The 21,442-nt window shown below is 43.3% G+C and overlaps 1 protein-coding gene across 2 annotated transcripts in view; it reads right to left on the reverse strand.

The window, feature by feature from the left end:
- ILRUN (inflammation and lipid regulator with UBA-like and NBR1-like domains) overlaps positions 1–21,442 on the reverse strand; it is a 778,716-nt gene that overhangs the window by 375,528 nt on the left and 381,746 nt on the right. For both annotated transcript variants that reach the window (XM_044076557.1, XM_044076558.1), the window contains exon 4: positions 17,731–18,062. In XM_044076557.1, the coding sequence (XP_043932492.1) occupies positions 17,731–18,062 (332 nt within the window). The remainder of the gene's footprint in view (positions 1–17,730; positions 18,063–21,442) is intronic.

Consider the following 21,442-nt stretch of genomic DNA (forward strand, 5'->3'; position numbering starts at 1 on the left):
TAGGAATCATTGCTTCTAGATCCTGAGAATGTTGACACCAAAGGCTTTTTAAATACCACTGTAGTTTCCTCATATGCAGTCTTGCATATGGAATTAGAAGAATGCAGGAGGCCATGAACCCCAAGGCTTGTAGTATTTGGCTTGCAGATAGCAGGGTTTTTGTGGCCACTTGTTTAAAGTAGGTTGTCAAATGAATTAGTTTCTCTGGCGTGAGGAAAGCCATCTGGGAAGTTGTATTCAAGCTTGCTCCCAGGAATATAATTTGCTGACCGGGTACCAGGTGTGATTTCTTTTCATTTATGGTGTACCCCAGACAAGTTAGCATCCTTTGTACAAAGGCCAGATGATTCAACAGTATGTCCTGGCTTTCTATCTCGTCCAGGTATGGGTATATTTTAATATTTCTTTGCCTGCAAAATGCAATGATTGGAGCTAGGCACTTTGTGAATACCCTGGGCACAGTAGATAAGCCAAAGGGCAGTGCAGAGAACTGATAGTGCATGTAGCCTGCTTTGAAGCGGCGGTATCTTCTGTAAGATTCCCCGATTGGGATGTGCAGGTATGCTTCCTTTAAATCTAGTGTTGCCAACCAGGCGTCTTTGCCTAGCATAGGGAGCAACTGGTGAAGAGTCAGCATCTTGAATTTTGGAATCACCAAAAAGGTGTTTAGAGTAGACAGGTCCAGGATAAGACGCCATGAATTGTCTTTTCTGGGTACCAGGAAAAGTCTTGAGTAGAAACCTTGTCCCTTTTCCTCTTCTGGTACCAAGTGAATAGCCCCCATGCTTAAGAGAGAAAGTACTTTCTTTTGGGCCTCTGCCCACTGATTTGGGGGTAGATCTGGCCACCCGCTTGGTGTTGGTAATGTGTGGAAGTGAAATCTGTATCCCTGGGACACTATATTTAAAACCCATTTGTCCTGTGTAATGGGTTTCCAGTTCTTTGCATGAAGAGCAATCTTTCCACCAAAATTGGCAGTCAGTTGAGAAGTGCTTCGAGATTTTAAAAAGCAGTCATTGAGACAGTTTACCATAGTGGGGCGTTTTATTACTCCCAGATTTGGAAAAAAAAAGAGGAGGCCCCCCCCCCACTGCTTAGTCCTGTGCGTACCCTGGGACTGAAGCCTGGGAGCTCTGCTTACTCTGGGTTTGGACTGGGAAAGTGTGGAAGAGGCAGGAAAGGACCAATTTTTGGAAGGCCAATGCCTAGTAAACCTTGGAGGTTGTACTTGTAAAAAAATCTAACAGTTTGCATAGATTTAGCTTTTTCCTCCATCTTTTTAAGAACAACTTCTGCCTTGTTGCCAAACAGGCGGTCCTGGTTTAAGGGAGCATCCAGTAATTTTGCTTTAACATGATCTGGCAAGGATAGCTCCTTAAGCCAAGCATGCCTTCTAAAGTACAGACCCAGTTACAGCAGCCCTGCAAGATGCCTCTAATGAATCAAAACCACATTGCAAAGTATGTTTTCCAACTTGTTCTGCTGAATGCAGTAAACCATGAAAATCCTTATTTTCAGCACAATCAAGAATCAACATAATTTTCTGTTTAAGCAATCCAATAATATGCTGCTGATACTTTAACATATGAAACTGGCAGTTTAAGGCCCTAATGGCCAAAGTTGCAGAAGTGTATATCTTCTTACCCCATCTATCCGGCGCCCTGGAGTCTCCATCAGTGGGGGTAGCATTTTTGGCAGTAGTAGCTTTTTAAAAAGGAACTTGAGAGAGTCAGGGACCCTGTAATATCTATCAGGTTTTCTGGGAGCAGGAGGTAGAGAGTCAGGGGGCCAAGCTAGATTCCGAAAAGGCATCATCAACAATGTCTAGTACAGGAGGTATGGCTAAAGGCCTGTGCTGGGGCAGGAATAAGAAATCCCTAATCCTCTTTTTAGAATCGGAGAAATCCTGACTTTCCCAACGAAAATGCTCCCTGAGAGTATGCAAGGTTTCACCAAAAGAGAAATCCTCGGGGGGGTTGGGAAGCAGAGGGAATACAATCCTCAGCATCAGAATCCTCATAGTTAGATAAGGGTAAATCCTGGTCATCAGAGGAAACAGAAAATTCAGAATCCTGGTCAGAAGTATCATAAGCAAACTCAGTCTTAAGTCTCTTAGAGGGGGAAGGCTGGCTAAGCCAGATTAAAGTAATAAGGTCTTCAGCTATTCCTGTCATTTGTTTTTTTAGGCATAGAGGCCTGACCATGCGGTCTGGGCGTCAGTTTTCTAGGCATGGTTCGAGTCTTAGGCCTTGAAGAAGAAGATGGCATCAGTTTAATACGCAAGTCAGTAGGCCTGAATACACCCTCAGAAGCTGGTGCCTGCACAGCGGCTCCGGACCCATCCAAGGTAGAGACATCCGCAGATTCCACAGTTGAAGCATCTTGCGGCATACCGGACTCCGAATGGATCTCAGTAGAGGCATGTGAATCTGAAGTAGCGGGTATCAGGGGCTGCAAAAGCGCCTCACTAAGTACCGGAGAACTGGTGACTGGCTTAGGAGAAGCGTCATCGGCAGCTTTGGACCTAGGCGGCCTGTCCCTGTCTTTAACTTTGCGTTTTCTCGGAATGTCGCTAGGCGGGTGGCTTAGCAAAGATATATCAGGATAATTGAACCGCGCACCAAATTATTTAGAAGCGTAAATATATCGACGACGAATAGTTCGTTGCTTAAATAAGGCACAAAACCAACAACGAGGTACGTCGTGGTCAGGGCCTAGGCAAGGAATACAGTACGAATGAAAATCTTTATGAGGTATTTGCTTTCCACAAGAAATACAATTATTTACTTTTACTGACATCGGTTTAGAGCAAGAAAAAAAGTTTCCCCAACGAGGTACTTCGCTTTAGTTGAAGACTTCGGTTCTGAAACTCGAAAACGAAAATTTCAGGAGTCGGCCGACTGGCACTTGCAAACTGCTTCTGCTTCGGGCACTGCACGGCAAGAAAGACTGATGTAATGGCATCAGCTGCATGCTTTATTCCCCTGACGTCACGGAAGATGAAACAGCAACCGACGCAGGACCCAAGACTTTGATAATCAGGCTGACTGAGAGCTACTGCAAAGCAGATAACCCAAATGTGATGACTGCACAGTGAAACACGAAGAACATCCTGAAGAACCTCTCTCGCTGAGACTGTTTTATCAGGAGTATCACCCGGAGTTGGAGCCTCAATCTCTGAAGTCTGAGCGACACCAGACAAGAGCGGGTGTCGAAGACTGCTCCGATAAATTGTATCTTCTGGGCCGGAGCCAGACTGGATTTCTCCCAGTTTAAAGTTACCCCCAAAATTTTGTCAGTGTTGGGGTATAATGCAGGGCTGTTACCAGAAGATGCTTGGTGGAGGTGGTAAGGAACCAATCGTCCAAATATGGAAACACCAGGAATCTTTGTAGTCTCATGTGAGCTGTAACCAGTGCCATGCACTTTGTGAACACTCTGGGGGCTGTAGAGAGTCCGAATAGCAAGGAACGAAACCGGTAATAATTGGCTTCCAGCCGGAAGCAAATGAGACTCCTGGAGCGTTTGTCCATATTGCTGTGGTAATATGTGTCCCAGAGATCTGTCGAGCACATTCAATCGCCTTCCCTTAGAAAGGGAGAATGGACTGAACTGTGACCATCCGGAATCTGGTTTGGACAACAGATCTGTTCAGATTGCCGAGTTCCAGAATGGGTCTCCAGTCCCTTGTCTTTCTTGGCACCAAAAAGCATCTGGAGTAAAATCCGGATCCACATTGGTCTGGTGGGACTAATTGGATGACTTTTTTTGATGCAGCTTGTTTATTTCTGCAGCTGCTTCTTCCCTTTGACTGGGTGGAACATCAGGAAGTTTTGATGGAAGCTTTGGATAACCGAGGGGAATAGTGTAGCCTCTGGTTACGATCTTCTGCACCCAACGATCAGTGGTTACTGAATGCCAGGGCAGCTTGGTGCAGAGCGAAACGACCCCCTACTGCTTGCAAAGGAAAGCCATTGGGCCGCTCTTCAAGGGCGCTGATAAGGCTGCCCAGAGAAAGAATCCCTGGGTCCCTGACTACGTGGACTCCCTCTGCTTCGGTAGGGGAGTCTTCCAGAATTGTTACCCCCTCTGCCCCTGGGGGTATCATCACCACACGTGGCAAGGAAAGGACCCTGAGATTTTTTGTGCCACATTTTACCACTCCTCTGATTCCTGGAAAAGGAACGTTGAGGGTTGGAAAAACGTAGACCTGCGACAGAAAGGGTCTTACCGTCCTGCTCAGACCTGGCCAGAGTGGCCTTCACCTTGGGGCCAAAAAGGGAAGATGCTTCAATGGCAGCATTCAGGAAGGAAGACTTGAAAGGGTCCGTGAGGTCACAAAGGCGCATCTAGGCATGCCATCTCATAACTATGCCTGAACCCGCAGCTGCCCCTTCAGTTGCATGGGAGAGCAACCTCATGGACGAATTGGAGATAGATTCCAGGGTTGCGAGTTGAGAAGCAACTTTATCCCTTGCCTCATAAGACACCTACCCTGCGAGTGTTCAAGAGAATTCAGAGATCAAGTCTCTTTGGAGCCTCATAAAATGTGCCAAGTAGTTCAGGGAGCACATAGCAAAGGTCGCTGAAACAAAGACTCGCTTCCCCAATCTGTCCACGGCCCGGGACTTGCTGTTGGGCGGGTGAACAGTAGAACTCTCCTCAGCAAGATCCTTTTTCGTGGCCGTCGCCACCACCATAGTATCGACTGGAAAACCTCTGGACCAATGCGAGTTTTCCTCGGGTGGAGAAAGAATCTTGTCTGATCTTCGAGGGATCGCTTCAACAGAATCAGGGTTCTTTCCACGTGTGTTGTACCACGAGCTAGGCTAGCCCGTCTGCAGGCGTGCTCACCCAAGAGGTAGATGGCTGAGCACGTAAAGCCTGCAGGAACACAGACTCCTCGGAAGAAAGGTTAGTGGGCTTCCAATCACCCCTTTGTTTCAACATTTCAAGGATGTCCCCAAAGGAGACATCAGGGGGTGACCGTGGGGACCCGTCACAGTCATCAAAATCCATGTCCTCTGTAAGAGACTCCTCAGGCGAGTCTACGTGCTTCCTCTTGCATGATCTCTTCTATGGGGGCTCATCAGGACTCTGAAGAGAGGGCACCCCGCAACGGGGGATCCTGCAGCTTTCCTGCCTGGTGTCCCAGGGAGGTGGCCTGTGACAGCTATTGCTTAGGGGGGAGAGGTCCGGGGTTTTGACTTCGGTGGAATGCTACCAAAATCAAGGGTCCTCTCCATAGCATAGAAAGCAGGTCCACCCGATGAGGGATGGGAGCCTGGAACAGAGGACAACCTCGGAGCCAGGGTTACACCCCACTCCACTGAACTCGCCTTCAAGGATGGAGCCTCAAAGCAAGATCAGTGCAGACATGGCTCCCGGCACCAAGGACAGAGCCGAAGAATCATAATGAACTGTGCCACGAACTGCGGAGCCTGCAGCACAATCACAGGCTTGAGGAAGGACCAGTTCAGCGGGACCAAAGGGACAGCCCCAGAGCCCCAGTGACGTCCACTACAGGCGCCAAGATGGGGTGTTCCAAAAACGACATCTGAGCAGAAGGCTTTGGATGCCTATCTCTACAGTATGGTCAAAGGAGGAAAACAGGATAGAGTCTGTGGAGAAGTCAACCAAAATCCCGCAGGGGGATGGTCCTGATGCACCATATCAAGTTCTGGTAAGGCTCCTGGTGGCTCTAGTGGATACTCCCAATGGGAAGTCAGGTCGCTCTAAGAACAGACTGTACACCTGTCCTAGAAATGGGTCTATGGATGGAGAGTATCGGGTCCGAGGTGCTGAATCTGCTGGCAACGATGTCTCAAGTTTGGAGACTGGAAGTAGTGGAGTCAACATCGTAGTTATCGGGAACATAAAAGGGCTCGGTGCAGAAGGGGCACTCGGAGCCAACACGGAAGGTTCAGTCGTAACTGTAGAGATAGGCATCGAAGGGGTGCACTGTGTCGAAGCGACACTCTGTGTCGAGGTCACAGCAGTCGTTGCAAGGTCGATAGTCGGTGCTGGAGACAGTATCGGAGCCGAAGCTGGCGTCGATATAGCAACGGTCGTAGCTGGAGCAGAAGAGGTCAGTGCTGACAAGGCAAACTTATGCTCCGAAGACAGTTTTGGCACTTTAGATTTCACAGATTTGCCCTGGTCACCAGATGGTGAAGAGGGAACCAAATGGGACATTTTCTTGTCCTTAATAGGAGGGATTGAGACCTCCGTCGCAGAAAGAGCCTCCAAAAAGGCGACTTAAGTAGGCCTTTCAGGATCAACTTATTCTTGCGCTCATTCAAAGTGCGCTGACAAACTCTGACAAATCAGACAGGGAGGCTGCACCAAAAGATGGGGCATCCCCAAACAATAAACACAATCGTCATGACAGTCACTATTTGGAAGTTTACCCTTACAAAAAGCACAATGTTTGAAACTGTGCCCTTATCAGACATCAAGAAATCTACACACACACAACAACCAGGAAGAATACTATAGGGAAAAATTTTAAACTCTGCTAACTTTATGTATAAACCTACCTAAATACACACAACACCTAAGACATGCATCAAAAAACACCCAACTATTCAGTTAAAAGGGAAAAAGAGACTAAAATACCAACGATGGTATTCAAGGAATACCACCAGGGTAGACAGAGAAGGCCGTACCACCAATGGTAATTAAAAGTTTACCAAAACAATTAGAAGCAGGAGTGAAAGCACTAAATAAAACTGTACGAATATATAATTATCAATATATACCAATATATACCACAAAGGAGTGGAAAAATGAAAAAAATTCCCTAAGAAATATCAAAGATTTTCTACTTGGCTGAAACGTGGCTTTACGGCTACGCAGCAAACAAGATCTGAGGTAACAAAGAGAAAGGCATCGTGGGTAGAAGCTTAGCTGGATAGTTTTTGGCTGGCGCAAGCTTGGCATTAGGCTGACTCGGTTCCGAGGGCTCGGAACCGAACCCATTAGTGATGAATGGAAAGAAGATTAACAACATCAAATGAATGCTTTCACCAGAGAGTCCCAATCCCTAGGAGGATAAAGAAAGTGGTCTGGTCTACCTGAAATCAGGATCACCCCTTGGGGTCTTTCCAAGGCTCCTGGAGGACTATGGAAACTATTTTGCTATCCAAGACAACAGGCAAGTTTCTATAACCATATTCTCCAGAGAAGGGGAATGAAATGGCCAACTTACTTTCTTTTCTCCAGAGTGTTGGAGTGAGATGGCCAACCCACTTACAATATCACTTGCAATGTTATGACCCTTGGCACCAAAAACATGTTAATATCAATGCATGAAACAGCAAAGAGGAGATCAGTGGAAACTTCTCAAACTCATGAAAGTGAAGGTGCATTTTTGGTTGAATATTTGAATGACAGACTTAATCCAGAAAGGGCTGCACTTTCATGGTGGCTGTGTGATCAAAAACATCATACATTTATGCAAGTAGTTATTGAGGTGGAGACTCCAAAATATGGGGGGGGTGCATAAAAGCATTTTTTATGTAGGCTTTAGTGATTTTTTTTTTATTGGTGTGGTTTACTGATGAGAGCTTTACTTCACAGGACTGTACTGAGTAGTACTGGTTTTATTTTAGCTGTGGTTTGCAATTTATATTGGAAGGCACACTCAGTAAAACTGACCCCCCTGTGTAGTAGTTGTTCTATTTGCACTGATGTTTTCAGGGTTTGATCACTCAGAATATAATCAAATTGAGTACATTTTATAAATATATATATATATATATATACACATATATATACAGATTCATAGGTAGGTACTAGGTTATCGGCTCAAGGGCCTACATAAGCCTAGTGAACAAGGTTTCCTGGCTTACACCACCCAAGAAAGTTATTTTCCTGTGCCACTGTCGAGCAGACACACAGAAGTGATCCCTGGGGTGTATTTTCTATTTCCCATCCACTCATCAAGATTTTTCTTGAAGAGTGCTAATGAAGACCTTTGCTCGACATAGATGGGTAGCCTGTTCCAGGGTATGGGAAGTCTCTGGGACAGGAATCTATCCCTCCAGCATGTCCTGTTTATTGTGGTGACAAGATTTAGGTCCCTAGAGCGCGTAGCTCGGAGGAAATGGGATTTCTCTAGGTGCAGCATGTCCAACAGCTCTGGGTTTGACATAGCTTTATTTGTTAAGCAGAGATCACCTCGGAGTAAGCGATATGTTACAGAGTAAAGCTTGAGTTTTTTGAGGCGATCAGTGTAGGGCATTTGTTTGAGGCCATTAATCCTCTTTGGGAGGTACTTCTGTGGCCTTTCCAGCTGCTGTAGATGTCTTGAGAGGTACATTCCAAAAGGGGCGTTGTACTCTATAATGGGTCTAATGAGTGTCGATTAACAATGGCCTCTTTTTTTCCTGGATGAGAACCCTTTTATGATGAGGTGTACCACGTAGAAGGACTTCCTGACTACTGTGGCGATGGGACTATCAAAGGAGAGACTATTGTCCACCTGGGTCCCAAGGTCTCATCACACATTCGATGTTAAGCAGATTGCTGCCTATGTGGTAGTTCATGGGTACAGAGTTTTTACCAAAGGGGATGACACTGCACTTTTTGGCAAGGAGCTTGAGGCCATGGCTCTGACACCAGGCATCTGTCTCAGCGAGGCCCTTCTGTAGGATGTCCACATCATTTGGGGACTTGACTATGGCTCCTAGTTTGCAGTCATCTGCGAACTTCATTAGCCAGAGGCGTTCTGTGTTAGCCTGTACTTCAGAGAAGAAGATACAAACAGGAGAGGTCCCAGGACAGAACCCTGTGGTACTCCACTTGTCACTGCTTTGAGGTCAGATTTGTAGTCTGCAACTTTTACAGTGTGGGTTCTGTCAGTGAGCTAGCTGGCAACCCATCTTGTGACGTAGGGATTTATACCTAGTTTAGTGAGTTTAGCTATAATTCCAGAATGGTGGATGGTGTCGAAAGCCTTGGCGAGGTCAAGATAGGCTGTGTGAACCACCTTACCCTCATCTACGGCTTTGGTGACTGCCTCAAAGAAGTAGATCAGGTTCAGGAGGCATGATCTGCCTCTCACAAACCGGAACTGGGTGGGATCCAGAGTCTGGAGGTTACCAATGTCTTTATGAGTTCCATGATGATACATTCCATGACCTTGCAGACCAGGCTCGTCAGGCTAATAGGTCGATAGATCCTGGGATCAGTGGTGGCTCCCCCTTTGTGGAGTGGGATAACTGTTGCTGTGCGCCATTCAGTGAGCACAAAGCCTGATGCGACGCTATTATTAAACATGGCGCTTAAGTGGGGAGCCAGTTCGTTCTGAAGTTAGTGTAAAACGCAGCCTGGGATGTTGTCCAGTCCCATGGATGCTGTGTTTTTGGCTTTAGAGAGTGCAGCTTTTACCTGTGTAGTTGTGATTACAGGGGCTCTGCATTCTTCCTGTATTGATATGGGCCCTTTGGGGGGGGGGGGGGGAGTTAGCAGCACTGAACCTATCTGCCAGGATGTTGGAAATATCAGTTGGTTCTGTAATTTACGTGCCTTTGTGCTGCAACTCAGAGCAGATCTGGGTGTTGCCATCGAGATTCTTGACATAGCTATAGAATGCTTTGTGACTGTCCTTAGAATTAGTGGCGATTTTGTTTCCGTACCTAGCTTTGGAGGATATTATAAGGGATCTCAGCTTCTTACTGAGGCTGACCAGGGAGCTCCTCCACTCATGGGATTTTACTCTCTCTTGCAACAGTTTCTTCCTTCTGTTGTACAGTTTATGGCAGGGGACTACCAGATTGGCTTCCTTTTTTTTGGAGAATAGCGTCTTGGTTCTGTTTGGGATAGCACGATCCATGCACTTGTGTAAGTGCTTATAGAGTGCATTTGTGTAGGATTCAGCAGTACTGTCCATCTGCATGGGTGTCATGAAGTTCACCACTTCTGTCTTAAGAAGCATGAAGTTGGCTTTGGAGAAATTTTTTACCATGGTTTCCTTAATGGGGGGTGGGGACGGGATGTGGATATCAAGGGTGATTAGCTTATGGTCTATGGGATATTATATTTTTTCTATATACATACATATATATATATATATATATATATATATATATATATATATACACACACACACACACACACACACACACACACACACACACACATACATACATACACACAGAAACACATATGCATACACACACGCATTATATATATATATATTTATATATATATATATATATATATATATATATACACACACAAACACTGCAGCACCAGTTGATCAAAGAAAAACACTAATCAGAACTAAAAGTAACAGTTCAACGTGCATGATCCAAAACAACCTTGTAGCTCCCCATCCCTTGTTACTTATGCCATGTCCAAAATTACATGATAGCAGGGGAAAAGTAACTTGCCATCCCCACTACTACAGCAATCTTGCAGTGGTGCCTTCAATCAACTGCTCTGTCAAACTATGCTGATAGAACAGCTACTGCTTAAACAAAAAAAACACAAATACTACAGTGTGAGTAGCTCAACAGATAGAAATACTGCCTTTGGTTCTGTAATAACAGAAGGATGTGCGCTCTATTCTTTCACCAGGTGTGTGGATCAACTTTCCAGAACTGACACTGCAATGCAACAATGGGGGAAGGGGTGCTGCACAACTGAGTGTCCCCTCCTTCAGATGAGATGTCAAACCAAGGTCCCATCTTTATGGGATGGCAGTAGTGCAAGTGGATGTAAAGGATCCCATACCACTCATCATAAAAGAGAGGGATGTTCTCCATTGCCCAGGCCAAATTTCACCTAGTCAAGTAGGAATACCACATCTTGCGTCTCACATGAAGAGACGACACTGGCCTAGTGAGACTTACCCATTCAATGAATAAATAAAATAAAAATATTTTATATTATACATCTAAAATACACACACAGGCATATATACAATGCACGCTCAAGCCAACAGCAAAATGAACCACTGGAGTTTCAGTTTTCATGCAGTCTTAAATCAGTAGCCTAAGCAGGCAACACCTCACGTTAACACCACATTCAAACAAACTCAGCAGTGCAGCACTGCATTATACCAATCCCCTATGCAAGGGCAGACTTCTGATTACAAAATTTCTACCACAGGTTTAAAACCCTTAAATTAGTTGGCAAACTGGTTAAGATTTTGACATGTGGTAAAGAGTTTCACTCTCTCAGCCCTTGTCTGCTTACTGAGTGACCTTGAGCAAGTCACTTTACCAGACATTGGTTACGTGTCACCCCAGAAAAGGGGGATTGTGTTGTTCAGTGGGCCTACTTTGTTAACAAATGCATTATTGTCTGGTCTCGGAGATGAATATGCAAACCCACTACACCAGTGACAGTTCTCAGACACCAGCAAGCTTAACTGATGTGACTGTACAACACAGAAAGAGAAGAACAGCTGAAATTTTAATGGGTGGAGAAGCTACAAATCAGCACAGTGATAAGGTGGAGGCAATGTAACAAGTCACCAAACGGCCAAAAGTGACCACAACTTAAAAATGTCAAAGTACTATCACACAACTACATTCTCAAAAATTCTTTGGACCAAAGTTTGTAAAACCTGACAATGAAAAGACCCCCTTCTGAAGTGTATGAACACCACTCTCCCACCTCTACTCAGTATTAGAAGCAGTTGCTCCTACCGGCTCCTGGAAAACAAAGAATGAAAGGGAAAAAACTCAATGGAATTAATGACTGTTAAATTATCTGGAGGAAAATACTGAACTAAGCAGATGGGGTGAAAAGCCGTACAGACTCCAAGTGCTGAACCATATTATGCCTCACCAACTCCTGGAAGAATCTGTTAATTCATATAAAATCCAACACCAACTAATTACTTTTCCCCTTCTTGCTTCATGAAAATTAATCTCATTTTATTAAAAGAAAAGAAACTTGTTTACTTTCATTAGTCACATACAACAAATTATGCAGTGGGTTTTTTGGGTTTTCAGGAGATATGCAGAAAGTACAGTTTTGTACCTACCATAAATGTAGATGTTCGAAGATCCACATTGCTGCAGTCCTAACACTTGGGTAGTCCGCTGTCCCTCGGTCGGCCCGAATATCAGAGTATAAGGCTGACGTCGGTCAAGGCGCATTTGACTGACATCAGAACGTCAGGGTACAAATGCGCATGACCGACGTCATATCCTCAGTCTTTTCTTGCCCCAGATGTCAGAAGACCCTAAAAAGAAAGGTCAAAACCCATAGACAACAACTAAACAACCAACCAGCCTAACACCAAAAGTATGTACAATATATACAATATGCAATATACCTCAGATGGATAACCCAACCCCCACAACCACCTCAAACTACAGAGGGGAAGGAGGGAGGGTAAATTGGACTGCAGCAATGTGGATCTTCGAACATCTACATTTATGGTAGGTACAAAACTGTACTATGTTCTTCATCTCACATTGCTGCAGTCCTAACACTTGGGTAGAATCCCAAAGCAGAGGAAAGGGAGGATGGCTAAACTATAATGAAGCAGGAGCTGCCAAAATGCCCTGCAACACAGCAGTGGCAAACCCAGCCCTGGATTTAGAGTACAGTGGAAGGTGGTAATGCCTAGAGAAGGTATGCACTGAACTCCAAGTGGCTGCCTCCAAAATATCCTTAGTAGCCACCCCCCCTCAAAAAAGCTGTTGAAGTGGCAGTAGCCCTAGTGGAATGAGGCCTAATCCCAGCTGGAATCTCTTTGCCATGATGGGAATAACAGAAAGCAATGCAAAATCCAATCCACTTAGAAATAGTTTGTTTTGACACGGGCTTGCCCTGAGAGCACAAAGCAAAAGAAACTAATAACTGCTGAGATTGTCTGAACCCTTTAGTTCTGTCCAAATAATATCGCAACTGCCTGTGTACATCTAAAGTGTGCAAAATCTTTTCCCCTTTAGTTTGGGGATTTGCATAAAAAGTAGGCAAATGAATAGTTTGGTTTAAAGCCACACTAGAAACCACTTTAGGCATAAAGGAAGGATTAGTACGTAAAGATACCCTATCCTTATGGAAAATTAAGAAAGGCTCAACTGCCATAAGGGCCTGCAATTCAGAAACCCTTCTTGCAGAGGTAATGGCCAACAAAAAAGCAGTCTTCCACGACAAATATTTCAACTCAGCAGTAGCTGCAGGCTCAAAAGGTTGTAGAGTGAGTTTCTCCAACACAAAATGGAGATCCCAAGCAGGAGTAGGAGCCCTTCGTGGGGGTCTTATATTCTTTGCCCCTCTAAGAAATTGCTTGAACAAAGGATGAGAAAACAATGGCGGGTCACAATTGTAGTGAGCTGAAATTGCTGCAGCATGAATCTTAATAGAAGAGAAGGACAAACCTTTGTCCAATAACTCAGTAAGATATTGAAGAGCCACACTTAAATCAGGCTCAGAAACATCCAAATCCTTAGCTGCACTCCAAAATAAAAATCTCTTCCATTTATCTGCGTACACTTTCCTTGTACTAGGCCTTCTAGCTTCCAAAATCACATTCAAAACTTGTTGTGGAAGTTGAGACCCTCTATGGTTTAAAACAGAATATGCCATGCTGTTAGGTGAAGAGAGTGAAGTTTGACATTGAGCAAATGACTGTCCTCCTAGGACAACAGATGTGGAATCAAAGGCAAAGGCCATGGAGGCTTCCGTACTAGACTTCTCAGTAATGGGTACCAGTGCTGTTGAGGCCAATCTGGAGCTATCAAAATCATCCTTGGCTTGTCCTGTCTGACCTTCAGAAGTACCTTTGGGAGGAGAGGCAGCGGTGGAAAGGCATACACATGAAGATTTTTCCAACTGAAAGAAAGAGCATCCACTTTCCAAGCTGTGGGATGAAACCGCTTTGTGCAAAACTTTGGCAGCTGGTGGTTTAGTGGAGAAGCGAACAGATCTATGTCTGGAGTTCCCAGGACACTGTCAATTTCTGAAATACATGAAGATCCAGTTTCCACTCGTGGGGATCCATGATTTGTCTGCTTAACACATCTGCTAAGGAGTTCTTTGCTCCGGCAGAAACCTTGCCTGAAGACTTAGTTGTAAACTGAGAGCAGTCTCCCACAAAATCATTGCTTGCCTGCATAGAGGATAAGAATGTGTTCCCCTTGCTTGTTGATGTACCACATGACAGTTGTGTTGTCTGTTAGAATCAACACCTGCCCTGGAAGAAGTAAATCCTTGAAAGCTATTAATGCAAACTGGACTGCTAACATCTCCTTCATGTTGATATGTAGATGTTGTAGTCTGGCAGGCCACTTGTCTTGTATCCACTTTCCATTTAGATGAGCTCCCCAAGCTTTGTCTGAGGCATCTGTTGTTAAAATCTGACTCGCCTCTGGCCGGGTCACAAAGAGTCCCTTGTTTAGGTGACATTCCTGAGCCCACCACAAAAATTCCTTTTGAATGCAAGGTATTATTTGAATGACAGTGTCCAGATCCTGGCAGTGCTGTGTCCATACATTTTTGAGATACCATTGTAGCTTCCTCATATGCAGTTTAGCATTGGGAAGCACCAGAATACAAGATGCCATGAACCCTAAGGCTTGAAGGACTGTCCTTGCAGTCAGCCGGACTGATGAGATAGTTGATGGAAGTAAAGGGATAGACTCTTTTGTTTGTCCGGGGTTAAAAGGCCATCTGGGATGCTGTATTCAGTCTCACACCCAGAAAGCACATGTCCTGAGAGGGTACTAGACTGGACTTTATTTCGTTCACAGAATACCCCAGGCATCTTAGCACTGCTATCACATATTCCAAATGTTGAAGAAGCTCTTCCCTTCCTTGAGCCAGAATCAGGCAGTCGTCCAAATAAGGATAGATCTGTATTCCTTTTAGCCTGAAGAAAGCTATCACTGGAGCCAGAACTTTCGTGAACACTCTGGGCGCAGTAGATAAGCCAAAGGGCAATGCAGAGAACTGATAGTGAGAAGTCCCAGCTCGAAAAGCAGATATTTCCTGCAACTTAGTCTGATAGGAACATGAAGGTAAGCCTCCTTGAGATCCAAAGTTACCATCCAATGATCTTTGCCCAGCAGAGGTAAAAGCTGCTGCAACGTCAACATTTTGAACTTGGGAATGTCCAGATAAGTGTTGAGGATAGACAAATCCAAAATTGGTCTCCACGTGTTCCCCTTCTTTGGTACTAGGAACAGGCGAGAATAAAATCCTAGGCCCCTTTCTGGCATAGGAACTGGCTGTATGGCCCCTATTTGGAGTAACAGAGAAATTTGCTTGTGAGCCTCTATTCTTTGTTGAGGAGGAATGTCTGGCATGCCTTTGAAAGGAGGCAAGGTATGGAAATAAAACCTGTAACCGTGATGTATGATATCCAGTACCCATCTGTCTTGGGTGATCAAACTCCAATTTTCTTTGAAAAGTGCCAACCTTCCTCCCAAAGGTGCTGCCAGGCGAGAAGGTTCTGGCAGCTGAAAAGGTAGGTCATTGGGTCTGTTTACGAAAGGACTGACCCCTGCCCTCATTCGAAGACTGTGCAGGAGAACTCCCTGTTCTAGGCCTGAAAGAGCCCTGACCTCTGCCCCTGCCACGTCTAGATCTACCCTAGACTGGGAATCATAAGAAGGATCGTCCACCCTTTAGTAGGCCAATTTCTACTAAACTTTGGAGGCTGAACCTGCAAAAATCTTTAACAGTCTGCATAGACTTAGCCTTGTCTTCCATTTTCTTTAAAACTGCCTCAACAGGAGAACCAAACAAGACATCAGATTGCAAAGGGGCATCCAAAATCCTAGTTTTAACATGGTCAGATAAATTTTGATCCCTCAGCCAGGCATGCCTGCGAAGAACTGACCCAGTGGCAGCCACCCTAGACGAGGCCTGTACAGCATCAAAACCACATTGCAAAGAATGCTTACCCACCTGTTCAGAAACATGCACTAAATCTTGTAACTCTTTACAATCAATACCTTCCGCCAAAGCATCAACCTTAGATTTCAACTGTGAAAGGAGATAATTTTGATATTTCAACATGTGAAACTGGCAATTCAAAGCTCTCATGGCTAGAGTGGAAGAAGTATAAACTTTCTTTCCCCATCTATCCAAGGCCCTGGCCTCTTTATCTGCGAACCGGATTCTTGACAACCGAAGCCTTAACACCCTTAGGCCCCTGGCTAACAGTTTCTGGGTCTGCCCTAGGACTCTTAAAAGATACTTATGAGCTTCAGGCACCCTGTAATACCTATCCGGTTTAACAGGAGCAGGAGGCAAAGAATCAGGATTAAGAGAAGCCTCTGCAAACACATCTTCCACCACATTCAGAACAGGAGGTATAGCTAAAGGCCTATGCTGGGGTAAAACAAAATTCCTAAGCCTTTTCCTGGAATCAGAGAAATCCTGACCTTCCCATTTAAAATGCTCTCATGGAGTGAAGGGTCTCTGAAAAAGAAAAATCCTCAGGAGGAGAAGCAGAAGGAGTAGAATCATCCACATCAGAATCAGAATAATGAGAATACTCCTGCAAGTCTTCAGCCGAAGACTCAGACACATCCGAAGCCTGCTCATAATCCCCCAACACAGGTTCCATCCTAGGCCTCTTATCAGGAGGGGGCATAGAGCCTCTAATTAAAGTAATTAAATCTTCTGCCATTTTAAGCATGTGCTTCTTGGGCACAGAACCTGAAGAACTAGGAGGGACACCCACAGAAGCAAAACTAGACCTGCCTCTAGGAGAAGCCTTGGAAGCAGAAAGAGGGCCTAGACACCTTAGGAAGGGAGGGAGTACAGTTATCTGAGAAGCCCCTACAGCCTGACCTGCCTCCTGGGAGGCCACATCCTGTAAAAACAAAGTTTCTCCCTGGGACTCCAGAGAGGCCTCCGTCGGAACCACCGGTTCCACTGACACCTCTAAAGAACCGGCGTCCGGTTCGGACGACTCCTCTAACCTAGGTTTAACTGCCTTGTCCTTGCGCTTCTTTGAGGAAGCCAGCGTCGGAGCATCCGACGGCATATTGTAATTGCACCGCTTCCCAAAGACCAACCTGGCACAATCCAACCTTTGCTATATAGTGCATTTATTGAACCTAGCACAAAAGCGACACCCAACAACGTCGTGCTCAGGTCCCAAACAAGGTATACACAAATTATGGTAATCCCTATGCGGTATCTGTTTCCCACAAGAAATACAGTTATTTACTTTTTCTGACATCCGGTAAACCACTGAGGCAAGAAAAAACCAAAATAATCCCCAACGGGGTACTTAACCAACTCTGACTTCGGTCTGAAACTCCGAATTCGAAATATTTCAGAACGCCGAACGGCACTTGAAACACTGCTTCTGCATCGGACCATGCGGCAAAAAAGACTGAGGATATGACGTCGGTCATGCGCATTTGTACCCTGACGTTCTGATGTCAGTCAAATGCGCCTTGACCGACGTCAGCCTTATACTCTGATATTCGGGCCGACCGAGGGACAGCGGACTACCCAAGTGTTAGGACTGCAGCAATGTGAGATGAAGAACATCAAGTTATTAAAACTAATTTCTGCTTCTGCAAAAACTGTGCTTGCCTCTGTTTCAAACCATGTGTGCGCGGAGTGCTAAAATGCATTTACATTTCCCCACAGTGTTTTGTCACCATAATCCTGTGATCATAGATGATACAGTTATTTAATCATCCAGTGTACTACAGAAAACTGCATTTCTTTTTGCTGCTCACACATGCTGATCCTGTACTCAGGTCACTTCTCAAAGTACCCTCAGCAGATACTTACCTGACTGTATGTCACTACTGATAAGTTGTTTGGGTGACTGCTGGAGGAAATATTTACAGAGTTTTGTGACAGTTCATTCTGATCCTGCTCAATTTGGTCTGGAGCATCTGTTGACCACAGGTCTTTAGTGACAGACTCAAACCCTGGACCCCCAGGGTCTTTTATATTGTTTTCTTCAGGTTGTCTGTTTTTCTGCGGTGAAGCAAACGGGTTATAGTTGCCTTCTAATTTGCGGTGTGGTTGTGTATTGAACTCTGTTTCAAATGATGACAACTGTTGCGTTACTCCTAAGAGGCCTCCAATCTCCACGCTTAGAATTACCCAAATGACATCTGAAACAAATAAAGACCAAGTAAAATCTCTAATTAAAAATTAATTTCTTCACATTAACAGTCACGCATTCTTCAAAGTTAAAAGCATTCAAGTATCTGTTTTAAAATTGCAAACCCCATCATTCAATGATGCCCACAATATGAAACACCTTGAAAATCTACAAGAAGGAATAACATGAAAAACAAAGTCACCAAAAAGATGTAGCCATTTCTGATTCTTCTGTTCAGCGATGACTGCAAACTAGCACAACCAAATCAGAAACGGTTATCTTGTTTCCAATCATAGCTCTCAAATGTCCTTAACCCTGCCTCATTATTGCCATTTTCCTTGTTAATCTTTTGATTTATGGGTAAGAACCCTGAAGATTATAGTCAGTAATGCCAGAAATTACAATTTCGTACTTCTTAAAGCTCAGAATATGCAAGTTGATGCAAAACCTGTTTTATATATTTATTATAGCATTCTGTAGTGCTAGGAACGTAACATAACTGTAGATGTTAAGAGTAGATTCAATATTGCAAGTCCTCATCAATGGGACATCTTGCATGTGGACTGTCCTAATGTCAGACCATTCTCCAGAGCTGTACCTTCTCATTGTGGCTTTGGTCAACTCCCACCCAAACTCCAGTGGTAAAAAAGGGAGATTAGCTGTTAACATCTTCAAAGCTTTCTTGCCAAACGTGGTCCCAAAGAACTACCTCACAACAGCAGGCCTGGAGGGGGTAACATCCCCTCAGACAAGGACAACTCCCAATAGCAGCCAAGTTCCCCCTGCAGAGACATAAGCAAGATGCAGGACGGGGGGGGGTCTGGTTAGGAACTAGGCAGGAAGGTGTAGAGGATAAGAAGAGAGTATATACACACCCAGCCAAAAGATGCCCAATCATGGAAAAGAGATAACAGGTAAGAACATGGACTGTAACAGTAAATGCACATCTACAATTTAGGCAAGTTCCAAACATGCTTGATGTTTATCTACTTCTCACTGCTACTGCAATGGACCATTGGGTGGCTGGCTGAGACAACACCACACAGCCAAACATGCTATGGCCTAGCCCTGGCTGCAACCTCAAAGTATAAATAAAGGTGCACACTGAGGACCAAGTCACAGCTCCAAGTTAGACTGGATACTTACCTCTTTGAGGACAGCTATAGTGACAGCAGTGGCTTTAGTGGAATGCGCCTCAACAATAGGCTACTGGTTTACCACCAACAGACTAACAGCAAATGCAATGAGTAAGCCACTTAGAAAACGTCTGGTCAAATATTTGCCCTTCTTCAGACAAAGGCTTTGTTCAAATAAACTTTCAGTTGTCTGTGCACATCCAGAGAATGGTGTGTCCTCTTTCCCATATTCAGAGATTAAAACAAAGAGTTAGAAGGTCACACTGAAAAATCAATCAGAAAAAAACTAAATGAAAACTCCAGCCAAGCTAGAACCTCCAATGAGTGATCTCTCAAACCTCCTGTAACAGAGGCACAAGGGATATATGCAAATAAGCCTTATGAACATCAGGTGTTTCAGCTATATGGCGATTCTGATTGCCCATGACTTTTATATTTAAAGTCGTTTTAAATGGACTCGTGTGTGTGTCTGTCTGTGTCTGTATATATATATATATATATATATATATATATATATATTATATGTGTGTGCATATATATATATATATATATATATATATATATGTATGTGCATATGTATATATATATATATGTGTGTGTGTGTGTGTGTATATATATATACTTATACATGTATATATATATGCACATATATATATATATATATATACACACACACACACACATATATATATATATATATATATATATATATATATATATGTGTGTGTGTATATATATATATATATATATATATATACACACACACACACATGTATATATATGTATGTGTATCTATGTATGTATGTATGTGTGTGTGTGTGTGTGTGTGTGTGTGTAAATATATATATATATATATATATATATATATATATATATATATACTATTTTTAGGAAGAGCACATTCAGAAATAATTTACACTTTTCTAGTATACACCCTCAATTATGAAACATAACATAGTTAAAGGACAGTACACAGTATACTAGACTCTCTCATATTTCTGATTATTCCTCTTTTTTAAATGAATGTCTCATTTTTACTAAGTTCCTTTTAGATAGAGGGTATCCTAATGATTTATTACAGTCTATTTTTAGAGAGGTAAACTCTTTAAGACACACTAAGTTCCCTCCCATCATCCTTAATGGTTTCACACCTAAACATAAGAACAATCTTCCACATGTTAATAATGTTCTACCTATTCCCAGTAATCTCGCTCCCTTATTAAATCTTTCGATTCCCACCAACACTGGAACTGATAGATGGTCCCTTTTTCCCCATTCCCATCTGTAGAGACTCTAACGCAATCAAAAAAGTATTTTATAATAATTGGAGCATTTTGACCTCTAGTCAGGAAATCAATATGAAATTGGGTTCCAGCCCTACTTTTGCTTACAAGAAAAATAAATCTCTTCAATTAATGTTGGAGATTAGGGACCAGCCTTTTTTATTGCCTCCAAATATCATACAACATGTACAAGGCATGTTTACTTGTAACAAATGTATGGTTTGTAAATGGATTCTTAATGGAAACAGTTACAATTTTAAACACAATAACTATATGGTCAAATTTAATGGTCATTTTGACTGTAATTCCAATTTTGTGGTCTATGCTGCTATTTGTACCACTTGCTTCTCATTCTACATTGGTAAAACCATACGTAAACTTTCCACTAGAATTAAATAACACCTGGCAGCTATCAGAAATTCTGATCCTAACAATACTTTAGCTAAACATAGTAACACTTGCACCTTGTTTACAGGATTTAAATTCTTTGTTTTAGACCATGTACCTTTATTTTTTGGAGACAAAAACACCTTACTGGAAGTTAAGAAGTTGCGCTGACAGCTTCTGTTAAATGCTGAAACCCCACCTGGTTTGAATGAACAATTAAATATTAGATGTGCTTTAAAATGGAACCAATAATTATTATATTTTCTGTAGTTCGGTTTTCCTTTGACTTATTCATGAACTTCTGTATATTTATTGAATATTCATGTCTTACTGTACTATAGACTTCACATATTTCTGAATGCTTGCTTTCTATTGGGCTGGGAATTTTGATATCATCTCTTTACAGTTGATGCTTATTTATTAACACATTATTTGTAATTTTAAACATTCTGAAGAAGTCCAGTACATTAAACCTGGATGAAAGCGCTAATTATTGGCTCTCGGACTTTAGTTAGAATTTTTATTTTTATTTTATTTGTTTTCTTCTAGTTATTACATTGAAGTTTCATTATATATCTTTGGGG

This window comes from Protopterus annectens, chromosome 7.part0 (genome assembly GCF_019279795.1).
Source record: "Protopterus annectens isolate FY-2018-M chromosome 7.part0, PAN1.0, whole genome shotgun sequence".
In the NCBI taxonomy this organism is placed as follows: domain Eukaryota; kingdom Metazoa; phylum Chordata; order Ceratodontiformes; family Protopteridae; genus Protopterus; species Protopterus annectens.